This window comes from Arachis hypogaea, chromosome 3 (assembly GCF_003086295.3).
Source record: "Arachis hypogaea cultivar Tifrunner chromosome 3, arahy.Tifrunner.gnm2.J5K5, whole genome shotgun sequence".
NCBI lineage: Eukaryota > Viridiplantae > Streptophyta > Magnoliopsida > Fabales > Fabaceae > Arachis > Arachis hypogaea.
The window spans coordinates 27,340,424-27,357,544 of NC_092038.1; the positions used below are offsets into that span (position 1 = coordinate 27,340,424).

Sequence of the window (17,121 nt, forward strand, 5' to 3'; positions counted from 1 at the left end):
TGGCGAATGTGCACCGACTACACCGACCTCAACAAAGCCTGCCCAAAAGACCCTTACCCACTCCCAAGCATCGACGCTCTAGTAGATGCTTCATCAGGATATAAGTATCTCTCGTTCATGGATGCGTATTCAGGGTATAACCAAATCCCCGTGTATCCGCCAGATCAAGAAAAGACCTCGTTCCTAACGCCGAAAGCAAACTACTGTTACATCGTGATGCCTTTCGGTCTCAAGAACGTAGGAGCTACTTATCAAAGGCTAATGAATAAAGTTTTCTCATATCACATCGGGAAAACCATGGAAGTTTATGTAGACGACATGTTGATAAAGACACAAAGCGAAGATACATTATTATCCGACCTGACTCAAGTGTTTTACACTATCAGGAAACACGACATGCGGCTCAATCCCGCAAAATGCACATTCGCAGTAGAAGCAGGCAAATTCTTCGGCTTCATGCTCACACAAAGGGGGATTGAAGCAAATCCAGACAAGTGTCAAGCCATACTCAACATGAAGAGCCCAACTTGTGTCAAAGAAGTACAACAACTCAACGGGAGGCTGGCCGCTCTATCCCGATTCTTAGCAGGAGCTGCGATAAGATCTCTTCCCTTCTATGCCACTTTAAGAAACGGAAAATAGTTCGAATGGACGACAGAATGTGAGCAAGCCTTCCGAGACTTCAAAGAGTTCTTAGGACGGCCACCTGTCCTATCTCGGCCACGAGAAGGAGAACCGCTCATATTATATCTCGCAGTAGAGAGCCGGGCAATAGCTTTATCACTAGTCAGAGAAGACGAACATGGGCAAAAACCCGTCTACTTCATTAGCAAAGCGCTACAGGGATCTGAGCTGAACTACCAGAAAATAGAAAAGTTTGCCTACGCTCTGATCCTCACATCCCGGCGGCTTCGCCCATATTTCCAAGCGCATACCATTAAAGTTCGGACCAACCAACCCATAAAAGGGATATTGCAGAAAACAGATCTAGCAGGAAGAATCCTACAATGGGCAATCGAGTTGTCTGAGTTCGACCTCCAATACGAGGCGCGGACAGCCATCAAATCATAACACCTGGCCGACTTCATCGCAGAATTCACAGACACCCCGGAAATCCCCATAGAGTGGAACATATACGTGGACGGATCCTCGAATAAAACAGGAAGCGGTGCGGGTGTGATAATCGAAAGCAACCTAGGAACTCAACTTGAGCTCTCCCTTAAATTCGGATTCCCGGCCTCAAACAACCAAGCAGAATACGAAGCACTATTAGCTGGTTTGAAGCTGGCTAGGGAGGTTGGAGCTCGGAAACTCAACATCTACAATGACTCACAAGTCATCACCTCACAAATAACAGGAAGCTACCAAGCCAAAGATCCGACCATGAAAAAATATTTGGATAAAACCAAAGAACAGCTCGGACAACTCGGGGAATATAGGATCTACTACATACCTCGTGAGCAAAATGCCTGAGCGGATGCCCTTTCAAAATTAGCCAGCACCAAACCAGGGGGCAACAACAGAAGCCTCATCCAGGAGATACTACAGAACCCGTCAATAGTTGAAGAAGAAAAAGTCCTAGCTATAATAGGTCGGGATCAAGGATGGATGACCCCCATAATAAACTACCTCAAAACAGAAGCACTCCCTACAGATGAAAAGGAGGCAAAGAGGCTGAAAAGGGAGGTACAGTACTACACTATCATAAACAACACACTATACAAAAGAGGGATATCAACACCTTTACTAAAATGCGTACCGACTTCTAACACAAAGGAAGTCTTGGAGGAACTGCACAGCGGCATTTGTGGTAATCATCTCGGAGCGCAAGCTCTCACCAAAAAGATACTCCGGGCGGGATTCTATTGGCCAACTCTACAAAAGGAGGCTACAGAATTTGTGAGGACATGCCCACCATGCCAGAAGCAAGCCAACTTTCACATTGCCCCACCAGAAAAGCTCATCAGCGTGACCTCACCCTGGCCATTTGCGAAAGGGGGACTCGACCTTCTCGGACCCTTCCCACAGGGATCGGGACAAGTAAAATTCCTCATAGTAGGAGTAGACTATTTCACAAAATGGATCGAGGCAGAACCCCTAGCCAACGCCACCGCTCAAAGAAGTCGAAAATTCCTATATAGGAACATTATTACGAGGTTCGGGGTACCATACTCCATCACCACGGACAACGATACCCAATTTACAGAGGCAGGCTTCAGAAAATTGGTGGCCGACTTGAACATAAAACACCAGTTCACCTCCGTCGAACATCCCCAAGCCAATGGACAAGTCGAAGCAGCCAACAAAGTTATATTGGCCGGACTAAAGCGGAGGCTACAAGAAGCAAAGGGAGCTTGGGCCGAGGAACTTCCACAAGTCCTATGAGCGTATCGAACAACCCCCCATTCTACTACAAACGAATCACCATTCCAACTGGCATACGGAGTGGAGGCAATGATTCCAATAGAAATCAAAGAAAGATCTCCCCGAGTAGTCCACTACAATGAACAAACAAACTCCCAACTTCAGAGAGAAGAGCTCGACTTGTTACCCGAAATCCAAGAAAGAGCTCGGATCAGGGAAGAAGCTCTAAAGCGACGAATGGCTTCTAGATATAATCAAAAGGTAGTGCCGAGAAGTTTTGCAGAGAATGATCTCATCCTAATCATAAATGACATTGGAGCAACTCGACCCGGAGAAGGAAAGCTGGCAGCAAACTGGAAAGGACCCTACCGAGTCATTGAAGTACTGGGGAAGGGCTACTACAGACTGTCCGAGCTTGATGAACGAGAGCTTCCCCGATCATGGCATGCCTGCAACCTAAGAAGGTACTACAGTTAGAAAAGGTAAAGGATCTCATTAAATGGATGCGCTCTTTTTCCTGAAAAGGTTTTTTAATGAGGCACCATGTCGAGACCTAGATCATACCCGGCTTAAAGGGACAAGGAAATTCCCACATGTATACATTTGCATTTTTTCTTTGAATAAAGTTTATTTAGATATTCTACAAGATTCCAAGATGCATTAATCTGAAGTATTCATCGTCCGATTATAAAGCAACAGGTCGGCAGAAAGTGAAAAACAAATTCACTGCGCAACCACGATAAAGACAATCGTCCGATAAAGGTGAAAACACGATTCACCTAAAGGACGATCTAATGACGCCAACCATTTTTCTACAAATCGGCAAAGATGAACACAGAATAATGTAAGAAGTTATCAAAAGCAATCCAAAAAAAGAACCTGACGAGGTCTTACGGATAGCTAATATAATAACTTAAAGACTGGCCGACGTTCAGAAGTCGGACCAAGTCAACCCAAGTTATAAGTAAACCCTAGAAAGAGGTCTGGCCAACCCTATTAAAGAGGATTACTTTAACTTAGAAGGGTCTGACATAACAAAGTCAGCCCCAAACTAAAAAGTTATACAAGTAGTCCCTAAAAGAGATCTGACAAAGATCCAAGAAAGATGACTACAAAAAATAACTTAAAGGAGACCGATATAACCAAGTCGGACTCCTACCATTAAAAAGTTATCAAAGTAATCCCTGGAAGAGACTTGACAAAGGTCCAAAAAAGAGGATTACAGAAATAACTTAAAGGAGACCGACATAACCAAGTCGGACTCCTATCACTAAAAAAGTTATACAAGTAGTCCCTGAAAGAGATCTGACAAAGATCCAAGAAAGAGGACTATAAAAAATAACTTAAAGGAGACCGATATAACCAAATCGGACTCCTACCATTAAAAAGTTATCAAAGTAATCCCTGGAAGAGACCTGACAAAGGTCCAAAAAAGAGGATTACAGAAATAACTTAAAGGAGACCGACATAACCAAGTCGGACTCAAAAAGTTATACAAGTAGTCCCTAAAAGAGATCTGACAAAGATCCAAGAAAGAGGACTACAAAAAATAACTTAAAGGAGACCGATATAACCAAATCGGACTCCTACCATTAAAAAGTTATCAAAGTAATCCCTGGAAGAGACCTGACAAAGGTCCAAAAAAGAGGATTACAGAAATAACTTAAAGGAGACCGACATAACCAAGTCGGACTCCTATCACTAAAAAAGTTATACAAGTAGTCCCTAAAAGAGATCTGACAAAGATCCAAGAAAGAGGACTGCGAAAAATAACTTAAAGGAGACCGACATAACCAAATCGGACTCCTGCCACTAAAAAGTTATCAAAGTAATCCCTGGAAGAGACCTGACAAAGGTCCAAAAAAGAGGATTACAGAAATAACTTAAAAGGGGACCAGCGCAAAAGAACCACCAAGAAACAAGTTGGACCCATAAGTTACAAACCTCAAAGGATCCAAGCTACAAACAATAAAACAAAGCAATCCGAAGAGGTCGAGATACAAGATTTCAAACATCAGTAGAAAACTGAAAAGATACCAAGTCAAAAAATTACCTCTGTTACTCCACAAAAGTTATAAGGCCCGGAAGGCCACCAAAACCTACCGTGAAGGGAAAGCAAGCTACCTTTTGTTTTTCAAAATAAAAAGTTGCTAAACAAGCAACTAGGAAATGTCAATGAAAAGTTTTAAAAGCCCACAAGTTGGGCCAACTATACATCCAGAAAGAGATCAGCAAACATCTGGAGCCTTCTTGGCAGCGTCAGGACAAGGGGAAGGAGGACGAGTCTGAAGGGGCACAGCATCTACGGTTCCATCATCCTGGTTCAGAATCTGGCAATCCGGATCAGATGTAACGGGAGGAACAGAGGAGGTCGACACCTTAAGAGAAGGCACTAGGGGAGGATCAGCCTCATCATCATCCTGGTCATCAGGGACAATCTTACCATCCCTCACGACATTGTCCAGGCTGATGAGAGTCAAGTCGGCATCAGGAGCAACAACCCGAAACTGCTCCATCAGGTTCTCAGAGGCAGCAATTACGCTACCCACAAGGTGACCTTGAAGCTCACCATAATTAACTCGAGCTGTTTCCAAATCCTCCCAAAGATGCATCAATTCCCTATAAGCCGAGACATAGCTATCCTTATGTTTCAATGCCATGTCTTCGGCCAGCTTCACAGAAGCAGCAAGGGCAATAGAGCTGGCCTTCTCACCCTCCAGCTCCTTCTCCACCTTCACCAACTTCACCTCCAACTCCTCCTTCAGACCCTTGATTCGATCAAATTCCGACTTGGCCTCTTCCATAAAGGATTTTGTGGCATGAATCGGAATCCCCTGAATTGTTCGGAATATAGCGGCACCCATATGAGCCATCTTCACACTACTTTTAGTGATAAAATCCAGATGCTGAAGAAGAGAAACATCCTCCATAGAAAGCCCACCATAGGGGGCAATTTGCTGGTCGACAAACTCGATAGCATCAAAATCTGGGGCATCCAGGTTAAAGGGCTCGGATGACTTTTGCTTCTTACAAGGAGGGGCACCAGGAGCTGCAGCAGAAGATTGCGGAGGATCGACCAAGCGAACCCGAGGAATAGGAATTTCTTTCCTCGGCCCGGGAGAACTAGGTACAGGAGGTTTAACTGGAACCTGGGAAGATCCCTCTTCGGCCGCCTTGGCCGAAATGTTTAAAGCAGTAGTTGCCTTCTTCGCCTTCTTGAAGGCCTTCATAGAGTCATTATTCTTCGACATATCTGAAGAACACAAAATCAACCACAAAAGACAAATTACAACATAGAAGAAGAAAAAGCTCGGAAAGCAAGTATAAAAATAATAAAGCAGACAGTACCCAAAGCAGCCCGAACCAAAGACGGATCACTCAAAAATCTCTTCATATCTAGATGGGGAGGCTTCCCCCACAAATCTTCAAGAACAACTACAAAGGCCCGCTCAACCTCACTAAGTATTTTCCATATGTAACGTGGCACTCTTACATTCTTTTGCCACTCTAGAGGAAAAGCAGGCTCATCATTTTCATCAAGAAAAAAGGGGCGGGCCCCCTCGACAGCTCGAACTTTAAAGAAATAGTTCTTGAAGTCCTTAAAGGACTCGTCATACATCGCAAACACTTTATGGCCCTGGGCGGACCGGAAAGAAACCCAAGAAGCTTTCTTTTTTGAAGAACCGCCAGGCTTGGCGGAAACAAACAAGTAAAGAAAAAGAGTCTGAGAAGGTGTTACATATAGTTCACGACAGAGAAGTTGGAAAATTTTAATAAAACCCCAGGAATTTGGGTGAAGCTGGGATGGAGCAATGTTACACGACCACAACAGGTCGGTTTCAAAAGCAGTAAAAGGAAAAGTAACATTCAACTGGCTGAAAAAGTATTCATAGGCATAGAAGAAGGGACGCTCCCTCTCAATAGAAGTCGGAAAGCAAACCCTCTCATTAGAATTAGGAGCAACAAGCTCGTAATCCCCCTCGTGAGCATTGTTACCACAAATCCTATGATGCTTCCTTAGCTCTGTGCAAAATTCAGCATCCACAACGGAAACACACAACAAAACAAGGGAGTCCAGCCAATCGGACATCCCCTCGGGAACTCTGGAAGACATCTCTACAATGTTATTGCGAGAAGACATGAGGCCAACTAAATCCTACAAGTAAGAAAAGAAGATAGGGGTTACAACAAACATCTCAGATAGGAAGAAAACAACTCGGTCAATACTTCTCAGATGATGAAACCACGAAAAGGAAAACCCCAAGACTCAAACCAAAAGTCCTGGGGCATCCTTTGGAGGCAATAACAAAGCAAGGATTCAAGAAATTTCTACAGCTTACGCCCCGGCACTCATCAGAAAGAAAATAAAGTCTCAAAGGAAACAAAGGAAGCAAAAACAAAAACACAAAGTCACCACCTTTCTACAGTCTATCAGCAAAAAGCATTATCAAACATCAAAAATACCAAGCAAAAAATCATCATCAAAGGCGCAACCAGAATCGGGGACAACATGAAAAAGCCCTAAGAAAAGATTCAAGCAACGAGAAAAGCAAAAGACTCGCACCAAAAAATGAAGAAAATCCAGAACACGCAAACAATCAGGCATGGTAAAAACAGAAAGATCCCAACTTTCTCTGAGCAAAATTTTAACTTTCTACCGACATATAAAAGGAACAGAGGAAGAAAAATCGAACCTGGAGAAATAGAAGAAAAACCTCGAAGCGAAAGACCGCAAAGGTAGAAGGAGAAAATTTGGTAATCACCCCTCTTCCACAAAGAGCAATGACAGAACAGACGTTGCAGGAAGAAGTTACGAAAGAAACAGAAAATGAGAGAGTAAAGGAAGAAGTTACAAAGAAGAGCGAAGAAGAGAAACCGTTTTTTATTGAGAAAATTCAAAATAAAAGCCAGGAGAAAACGGGGCAATTAATACGAATTAATGAAGGTACTAAACCCTTTCACGTTCCCAAAGCAAAGCGCTGATATAAAAACACGCGCCTTTAGAGGAAAACGTTCTACATTCAAAAGATTCTACAAAAAGAAGAAATCGACAAAATGCTTGAGTTCAGCTTCATCATGAAAGGACCGAAGTCAAAAACTCAACCTCAACAGAAAGACCGAGCTCAAGCAGGGGCACTGTTCATACCCTGGGTCGAGCTGTCCGATCCGGGATGTTCGACAGACAGAGCGACCGACCTCTTCAGGTCAGGACAACCCGACCTCTCCTCAAAGAGCTCGGCCAAGTCACAGGAAAGCCCAAACGAAGGGCCCAAATAGAGGAACGCGCCCCAAATCCAAGGGTAGCCCAAGCCCATAGAGATAAAGGCGGTTCCCTTAAAGATGACCTCACTTAAAGATAAGATAAAGATAAGATAAGATAACTAACTTATCTTATCCGCAGGAGGCCACATCTCACCATTATAAATACACTGGAGCACCCAGGTATAACTCATACTCTGATTCTACTCAATACCTGCTTAATACCCTTGCTAACTTAAGCATCGGAGTCTCTTGCAGGTACCCCCCACCCTCCGGGGACGAAGGATCAGCACCACCACCAAGTCCAACAAGTCGGACACACCAGCTCCGGCCGCTACACACCTGCCGGACACGTCGGCTCCGACCAGCACAGAAGATCTCACCCGAGATCGACCTACAGTTTCAGGTAACCCTCGAAACACACATGCCCTGTTTTTCAAACTAAATTCTTGTTTTCAACTATTTCACCTTCCCAACAAGCTTGTACACTTTTGAAACACCATTTTAAGACTCTTTGGCTTATTTTTTGGGCATCAATACATGGGAAAGGTCCTAGGAGATTTAATTTGGGTTTTACTTTGAAAAGTTAGCAAACGGAGATTTAGGTTTCTGGTGTATTGAGGTTGAGTTTGGTTGAGAGAGAAGGAGGAGTAGTGAAATTGGTGATTACTGACAACGAATTGAGAAACTGACGAACTAATGAGTTTGGAATGGAATTAAGAACTGATGATGGTTATTATGAGCTTGATGGATATTGAAGGAAAGTGTGCTAGGTACTATATCCTTGGAATGTTGAGAATTGATAATTGGAAGTGATTTGAGATGAGAAATAGTGATGACTAGTGATGGTTTGAGGTTGATGAACTTGTTGGATGTTTGAGAGTGTGCATGGCTTATATCCCTGGCATAGCAGATTTCTCTGCTGCATGAGTAAATGTTGTTGAGAGTGTGCAGGGCCTATATCCCTGGCGTGGCAGATTTTTCTGCTGCATGATTTGTTGTTGTTATTTCCTTCTCTGCTGCATGAAGTATGCAGGGCCTATATCCCTGGTGTAGTAGACTGCCTACTACATGAGTGTAAAGGGCACTATATCTCTGGCGAAACAGATTCGCTACTACATGAGTGTGCATGGCACTATATCCCTGGCGTGGCAGAAAAGGCTACATCCGGGAGGATGTGTCGGGTTGGCATTTACGGACCGACAAGTGATATCACGAGCCAATAGGATAGACATTCATCATATGCGTCTTTTATGTGCTTGTTTGCTTTGATTACTTGAGTTTGCCTAATTGTATAATATACCTACTTGCTTCTTGAATTAATTGTGGTACTTGAATATTAAATGTGTATTACTTGCTTGTATTATTTGTGATTGTCTGGCGCTGAGGAGGTTAGGTAGGTGGTGGCGATGGGATCGCACAGAGGTTAGGGTGGCAAAGGCTGTGGGATACAGCGGTGTGATTAGTATTAGTTATAATTTCCCTAAGTTAGATAACCCGGTTTATAGTTTAAGTTCTTTATTTATTTATTTATTTATTTTATTCTAAGCTTGAATATCCGTATTTGATGTGAAGTTCTAGAATTGTGTTCGGCGTCCCGGAGTCTTACATCTTACATATTGGGCGCTGTTACCATACTGAGAACATTCGGTTCTCATTCCATACTTTGTTGTTGTTTTTCAGATGCAGGTCATAATTCACCTCAGTGAAATTGCGGACATAGTGGCAGAGCGGAGTATGGTTTCTTCCTGCTTTATTTCTGTTTTATGTTGTTGTAGTGCTTTCTCTCACTCTTTTAGTTTTAGACTTTATGGCCTTAGAGGCTTACGTAAGAGATAAGTTGTATAAGCTGTTTTAATTCTAAAATTTTGTATTTTTCTGTTTGTAACTAGTCGGCTTAAAATCCGCAGGTTGTGGCTAGTTCCCTATGATTATTATACTCTTATATCTATATATGTTCTATTCTTTTGCATCCACACCTTGTATCTTATGCGTTAGCTTCGTGTGAACGTTTTGCGCTTTTGTAATTTTGTTTTTGAGCTTAATCCTTCATCGGGCCTCTAAAATATATTATTTCCTTCTATATATAAATATGTATAAGCCTTAGAATTGTCGTAACCTTTGATTAACTTTTACTTTACGGCTAGAGGTAAGGCTTAGGGTAATTAGGGTGTTACAATTTAGATTCGCTTGATTATTAAGTGTTCACTTGAGTTTATTTGCATGTAGAAAATATTTTTCTTGCTGATTGAATGTTTATCACGTTTCATTCAATCACTCATTATGCTTGATTTTGTTTTTTATATCCTTTTCAGGGATTAATAATATCCCAAATGAGGGTTTATGCTGGGGCAAAACCCTTGATGGAGGGTGGAGAGGGAGTTAAAGCAGAATATATCAGGTTCAACAGTCAACGAACAAAATTAATAAAATAAGAGACCAAGTAATTCAGGCATCTGAAGCCATAAGACTCTCCAAGTTATCTGTTGCCCTCTCAAGCCCTTTTTTGTAAATTCACATCTGGCAATATAGATAATATATAGGTTGTAGTTTCTTTAACTCGTTGTAATTAACACTAATTTGTTTAACTTGTTTAAAAAAGCAAACACTTCTTCTTTTATATATATATATATATATATATATATATATATATATATATATATATATATATATATATATAATGTAAATGTTAATGGAAATCTAATGTTAATGTATATATGTGAATGTTAATGGAAAATCTAATGTTAATGTATATATTTGTTGGAACTGTCTGGACTGCTGTTTTATTCTAGGTTCATAGTGAATGGATTCAAGGTATTTATCAAATATCAAGAGTCCCAAAAACACAAATGAACCAAAATTAATACACTAGATGAATTGAAAAAAGTGTATATAGCACTATTGCAGAAAGCTAATTTGAAAAAAATGTTTATATCAGTATTCAGTTTCAGAAACACCTAAACATCAAGAGTCCCTCTCTACTGTATACGATTAGTTGATTCTTAATCTCATCTCCCTTCCGAGTCGTGTTCCTTATTTTGGTAGAAAAACCGGCAAGTTTAAAATAATCTTTGTAGAACTTTTCAACTTCTTCTAGTGTCTTGAAAATCATACCAACCTTTGGAACAAATTGTTCATCCACAACACATATGGTCTACATAATGAACCGAACACATTATTAAAACAAAATCATTATTGTATAGTACTAAATGAACGGAATATTGTCCATTACATACATTCAAATTCGAACAACTGTCTGCATAATGAACCGAACACATTATTAAAATGAAACCATTGTATAGTACTAAATGAACGGAATATTGTCTATTACATAAATTCAAATTCGAACAACTGTCTGCATAATGAATCGAACATGTTATTAAAGCGAAACAATTGTATAGTACTAAATGAACGAAACATTATCCATTATATAAATTCAAATTCGAACAACTATTTGCATAATCAACTAAACATGTTATTAAAGTGAAACCATTGTATAGTACTAAATGAACGGAACATTATCCATTATATAAATTCAAATTCGAACATTGTATATATATAATTAAATTCGAAAGACCTGCATCTAGAATTCAGAGATTGCATTCCATTCAATTGAATTCAGTTCAATCCAAATCAGAACACCTGCGTCTAGAATTTATCAGTTTCATTCAATTCAATTCAATAATAAAAACCTTGTTTGCTTGATTCGACTAAGAAAAATAATCCAAATCACTCTCATTCAACTGATTTGAAGTTGAATCATTCATTGTTTTGATAGACTATTGAAATTTGAAAATGAAGAAGATAAATCCACAGATTGAAGAAGAAAATGAAAAAGAATAGGAAGAAGAACGACGAGCAGCAGAGCAGATCCGAAAATTACAATCGGAACGTTAACGTTACAGAATGTTTACGTTGAAGAAGAAGCTTTACGTAATTCTGTTACGTTAATAGGAGGGGGAGGGGGTGTGCGTGTATTTCACATAACTTGGGGAGGGGGAGGCGCGTTAACAAAAAAATGTTTGAATGACTTGGTTAGGTCGAGTTAAATCTCAATTTGACCCCTGAAATTTGGCCCGATGCTCAGAATGACCCTTACAATTTTATTGGTCTCAATTAGAACCCCCAAATTTGCAATTGTAGCTCCGGCTTGCCCCTGCGATCATCTCTGTTACCAGAATACTGATCTGGTGCAATTACATGACATGGTGACACTACTTAAACGACGGCGTGTTGGTTTTGCACCCAAATCCTTTGAAAATTATGTCATTTCAGTTTTTTTAGAGTTAAAACTTTCTTTCTTCCCACTATGACGATCATAAGTTGCAAAACGTAAAAAAAAACTCTTACACTTTTTCTTCTTCTTCTTCCTCGTTCTCCCTAATGCGGTGTTGTGAAATCCAAAGGAGCTCCTTGTAGCCATTCTAGAAATTTATGCAAACTTTGAGATTTTGGCAAGAGTGAAGAAACCACAAGCACAAGTTTTGACAAGAGTGAAAAATTTTGTGGTTTCTTCACTCTTGCCAAAACCCCCAAGTTTGTATATATTTTCAGAATGGCTACAAGGAGCTCCTTTGAATTTCACAGCAACGTATCAGGGAGAACGAGAAAAAAGAAGTGTAAGGGTTTTCTTGATATTTTGCAACTTATGATCATCATAGTGCGAAGAAAGAGAATTTTAACCCACAAAAAACTGAAATGATGTGGTTTCTAAAGAGTTTAGATGCGAAACCAATACACCGTAATTTAAGTAGTATCCACTGGGTCATGTAATTGTCCCAGATCAGCATTCCAATAACGGAGATAATCGCAGAGATAAGTCAAAACCACGATTACAAATTTAAAATTTTAATTAGGACTAATGAAATTGTGGAGTCATTTTGAATATTAGGCCAAATTTCAAGGACCAAATTAAAATTTAATTCGATTAGATCTTTTATATGAATATAAAGTATTATTGTTTTTCTTTATGAATTTTATTAGTTTAATTGATAATCGATTGAATTAACAAATCAATGAATTAATAATTTGATCAATTCGATCATCCGTTTGATTGGGTTGCTAGCTAAGATACTGCGTTAAGACGGCAGTGGTAACTCGAGTGAGAGTTAAAAACTTCAAATAATATGCGTACCGTGGAATGCACAAATATAAGCACTTGCCACTTGGTCACCGCCTTCGCTGTTGTTGCCCAAGCAAAAGCCCACTCCATCAGTCGTAAGTCGTAACCCCTCTCCACCGCGCAAACCCCCTTTTTCCTATAAACTAACCAACCGACTCAAGTGACGAGACGCCAATGGCGTGGAGATGGATCGTTCGAAGGACTCGCGAATCAAAACCCTTCTTCCTAGCCTTTGCCACCGTATGCGGCGTCGTTCCGGGCGTCATCGGCTACGGCGTCATGCAGGCAACCAACACCCGTAACGAACAGCTTGAATCCCACCTTCGCAGAAGTGCTCGCCCTGAATCACTGGCAAGTCCTTCTCTACCTTCACTTTCCCTTTATTTCTCTCCAAACTGCTTCACAACGAGCCTCTAATTTGATTCCCTAACCTAACCTACATTATATGATATGGTCAATTTGCTGAAATGAAAACAAAATTATTCATTTCAGTATTTTTGTTGTAATTCACCTCTCGATCCCTGTTTCGAAGTCTTTGATTTGGGCAGCACCACTCAACAGGGATTTCCATTTTACTTTTAGAAGTTTACAGGAGAACCAATGTTATATGTGCTTCTTTATTAGCAGATATGGCAATCTACTGGTAAAGTTCCTATTTTGTCTGTTGACGCTTATATGTGGATTAATTGGTTCGATGAATCCCTTTAAGGCTATCTTTCTTATATGAATTGGAATCATCTATCTATAAAACGGCAGCCCCGGTGCACAAGCAATACTATTCCGGGAAATTGGTGAAGGAGTAAGATTGGAAAAACAAATAGTTAAGCATAACTGCATCAAATATGAGGAACTTGCAGGAATCACTGCCCGTTTCGGTTAATATTATATTGGTCCGGGACAGCATTGTTTGGCTATACATTCAGCTATATATTTATCTGTTTCTTGAAATGTGTCATCTCTTTATTTGCTTTATGAAAACAAGATCTTGTATTTTTTTTTTCCTTCAATGTGGCACAATTTTCAGTTATCTCTTCAGTTTTCTATGTATGTTATTATTGATGCTGGGTTTTTTTTACTTCGGATCAGATGATGGGACAAGTAAATAAAGAGAGACTGGCAGAATACCTTGGAGAGCTACAGCGGAAGGAGAACACGAATGATCGTTATGTTGCTGCTCTAAGAGGGGAGACCTTAACCAGAAAACCTTATGTGAGGATTCAACCGGTCCCAGAGAAAACTGACACCGGCTCCAGCAAGGAGTAGCGGAAGTAGATAAGTGTTTTATTGCAAGATATTGCGAATACTTCGAGTTATCTGTACATTATTTAGAACTTGGAAGAAAGGCTTCAAATATTTATTATGTACCTGATGCTGTTCTGCTCTAGTTTTCTCTGGTTTTGTCCTTGGATTTGTTTGTTTAAGCAATAAACCAAAGCAGATGTTGTTAGATGGGAATGAGTGCCCAGGGTTCTTTGCAAACAATATATTAGTTAGGTTCAGGCTAGTGATTTTATGAAATTCTTCTACTATTCTCTTTGAGCGTAATACAATCTTTTTTCAGTCGTCTGGGGTCATTTTGCCTTTTACTGCCTGCAACGCCGCACGTGACTATTAGACATGTTATAATGTTAGTTAGATATTTGGGAATAGTTACTAGTTCGTTACATTACCATCCTATATAAGGGTGCACTCGTATATTGAACCTTTTCCGCCATTTAGTGAAATTTCTGTTTCCTTAATCACCTAATTCTCAACATGGTATCACAAAGGTTCCATCCTCCTTGAAGCTTCTATTTTTCCGCCCCTTTCTGAGTTCTTGATGAACTCATCTATTTTACCATTTTCATTCAACTTTCTTGGATTTTCTTTCCTTACAAACACATTTCCAGAAATCTATTACACCTCTTTCCTATTGTCCATCAATATTTTGATGAGCTGAGGTTTGATTTGACATTTTCTTGTTTTGGGTCGGGTCTCTTTGCCATTAGATCTGTTTCTCTCCACATCTTCCAGTGTGTTTGATTGCCGTTCTCCTTTTTGGTTCAACCCTTTCACCATGACTTATCTGGTTTGTTTCTCCTTCCAATGCTGTTTCTGTCTTTGTTCACAGAGGAATGAATGACTTTCATTAAATTTTAAATTTAGCTTTTGCAGTGTTTAATTGCTTTGTTTATATTGTGCTTTGGTTTGGTGATAATTAGGGTTTGAAGTTAGAACTTTTCATCTTGTTCATAGTGTTTGTACTTGGCAGCATTGTATATTTGTATGATTTTTTGGTCATATGTATAGCCATTAAAATTGAATAGGTAAAACAGAGGCTTGTGTAAGAACCATAAAACGTGTATAGCATTAAGATGTGCTGTCAGACTATCTTGATCATTGCTGCTGCTATCTTTCGATTAATATTTCTTGGTTCTCATAAATTTTCTGCATTAACTATGCGCCTCTAATCATGGAGTTTGGGGGAAGTTATGCGAAATTGGTGATCTAGAATCATGTAAAGCCATGTCTTTATATATGTGTGCTGACTTTGAACTTGCGACTCTATGATCTTGTTTAGGTTGTGGCTATCTCTTACGTATCAACTTCTATCACCATCTTTTTCAGGCTTGGTGATCCTCCAATTATCTAAAATTAAAGCTGTAAGATTGTGTAAGCACTACAATCAAATGAATTTTTTGTCATGCGCATTGTGGACCACACTTAATTTAACTAGTTGTATAAATTGGTTGGTTAATAATTAGTTGACGATGAAATCAGGTTAGTTTGTTAGTTCTGTTTTAGCATACCAATTAGTTGTTTGCCAACGGGCACAACTCTGATATATGTATATACATTCCCAATTGTTATTGGAAAAGCAAGTAACACATTCTCTTTTCACAAGTTTTAGTCTCAATTTGGTTCAGAAGAAATTTTCCATTCCGGTTTCTGCAACTTTCCCTCAAAAGCAAACTTTATGGGAAAAAAATGTTCTCTCTCTTCAATTTCCCCTACCCTTCGTTCTCTTCCCTTTGCTCCATGTCCACCTCTTCTGGCGCAAATCCTTCTTATGGGAACTCGTCAACTCAGGTGCAAATCCTTCTTATGGGAACTCGTCAACTCAGATGCAACGCTTGCCTCGCCAATTCTTGAGGCCTAGGTGTTCCAGTCCAGTGATTATCTAGGGCTTGTGCTAGTCTCGTAACCTCTTCAAGAAGATAACTAAACCTCATGGTGCTAATCCATGCGACTTGTTCTAAGTGGCAAGGGCAAAATTGGATTTATTGATGGTTCCTTGGTGAAGCCAGATTTGGTTTCTAGATCCGGTGCTTATAGAAACATGGCAATGGACGAACGATATCATCACAACTTGGTTACTGAATTCCATTTCAAGGATATTGCAGCGAGCGTCATCTAGTTCAATTGCATTACTGTTGCAAGATTTGAAGACTCATTTTTCTCAGAGCAGTGCACCTTGAATCCGTGACCTTGAACAAAGGATCTTTAACAATTTCACGGTATTTCACCAAATTGATGTCAACAACATTTTCTTGAAGGAGATTTATTTGAAGTGTATATGAATATGCTACTTGGTTACAGGTCTATGTCTTGTGTGCAAGTTGAATAGATTAATTACTTGGTTACAGGTCTATGTCTTGTGTGCAAGTTGAATAGATTAATTTATGGTTTGAAGCAAGCTTCAAGACAATGATTTTGCGAATTCTCCTCAGCATTACTCAACAACAACATCAATCAATCAAAGCATGATTACTCTCTTTTCACATGACACTAGAGAAACTTGTTAGTATATGTGAATAATTCATCCTAGCTATCCCTTCCAAGGACATGCTGAACAAGGTAAAGAGATTGCTTCAGTCAATTTTTAAATTGAAAATTCTTGGAGACTTCAAATACTTATGATTGGAATTGGCTATATCTTCGGAGGGCATTGCCTTAACTAAAAGCAAATACACTCTATGCCTACTGGAAGACACTAATTTTGTTGAAGCTAAACCTACCACTCTTCCAGACAAAGCTAACCTGAGATTGAGTGCATCTACTAGGAATTTGCTTCAGGATCTTGTAAGCTGTAGAAGAATCATTGGAAGCTGATGTATATCATTATTTCACACCTTGATATCACTTACAAAGTATCCACCTTCAGTTAATTCATGTCTCGGCCAACCACTACACACCTTTAGGCTAGCACCATTTATTGAGATACCTTAAAAGGACACCTGGACAGGACTTGTTTTTGCCAAATAAAAAATACAGAAATTAATTTATTTATGGAAGTTAAAAACGTGATATGCAATGATATTGTATTATGGTGAGTAATCCACAAATGTGGAACTGGTGAATTCAGTATCATGCAAAACACAGGTTACGTTTTGACT

General features: G+C 39.8%; 1 protein-coding gene across 1 annotated transcript; it reads left to right on the forward strand.

Annotated features, from left to right (window-relative positions):
- Positions 1-12,678: 12,678 nt before the first annotated feature.
- LOC112790000 (uncharacterized) lies at positions 12,679-14,194 on the forward strand. Its single transcript, XM_025832206.2, has 2 exons — positions 12,679-13,096; positions 13,832-14,194. The coding sequence occupies exons 1-2, from the start codon at positions 12,920-12,922 to the stop codon at positions 14,006-14,008; spliced, it is 354 nt and encodes a 117-aa protein (XP_025687991.1). The 5' UTR covers positions 12,679-12,919; the 3' UTR covers positions 14,009-14,194.
- The last annotated feature ends 2,927 nt before the right edge of the window (positions 14,195-17,121 follow it).

Excerpts from the sequence above, each read along its gene's own strand:
- LOC112790000 (XM_025832206.2), top strand. The coding sequence starts at position 12,920 with ATGGCGTGGAGATGGATCGTTCGAAGGACTCGCGAATCAAAACCCTTC. Across the intron at positions 13,097-13,831 it reads GTGCTCGCCCTGAATCACTG|ATGATGGGACAAGTAAATAA; the intron begins GCAAGTCCTTCT and ends ACTTCGGATCAG.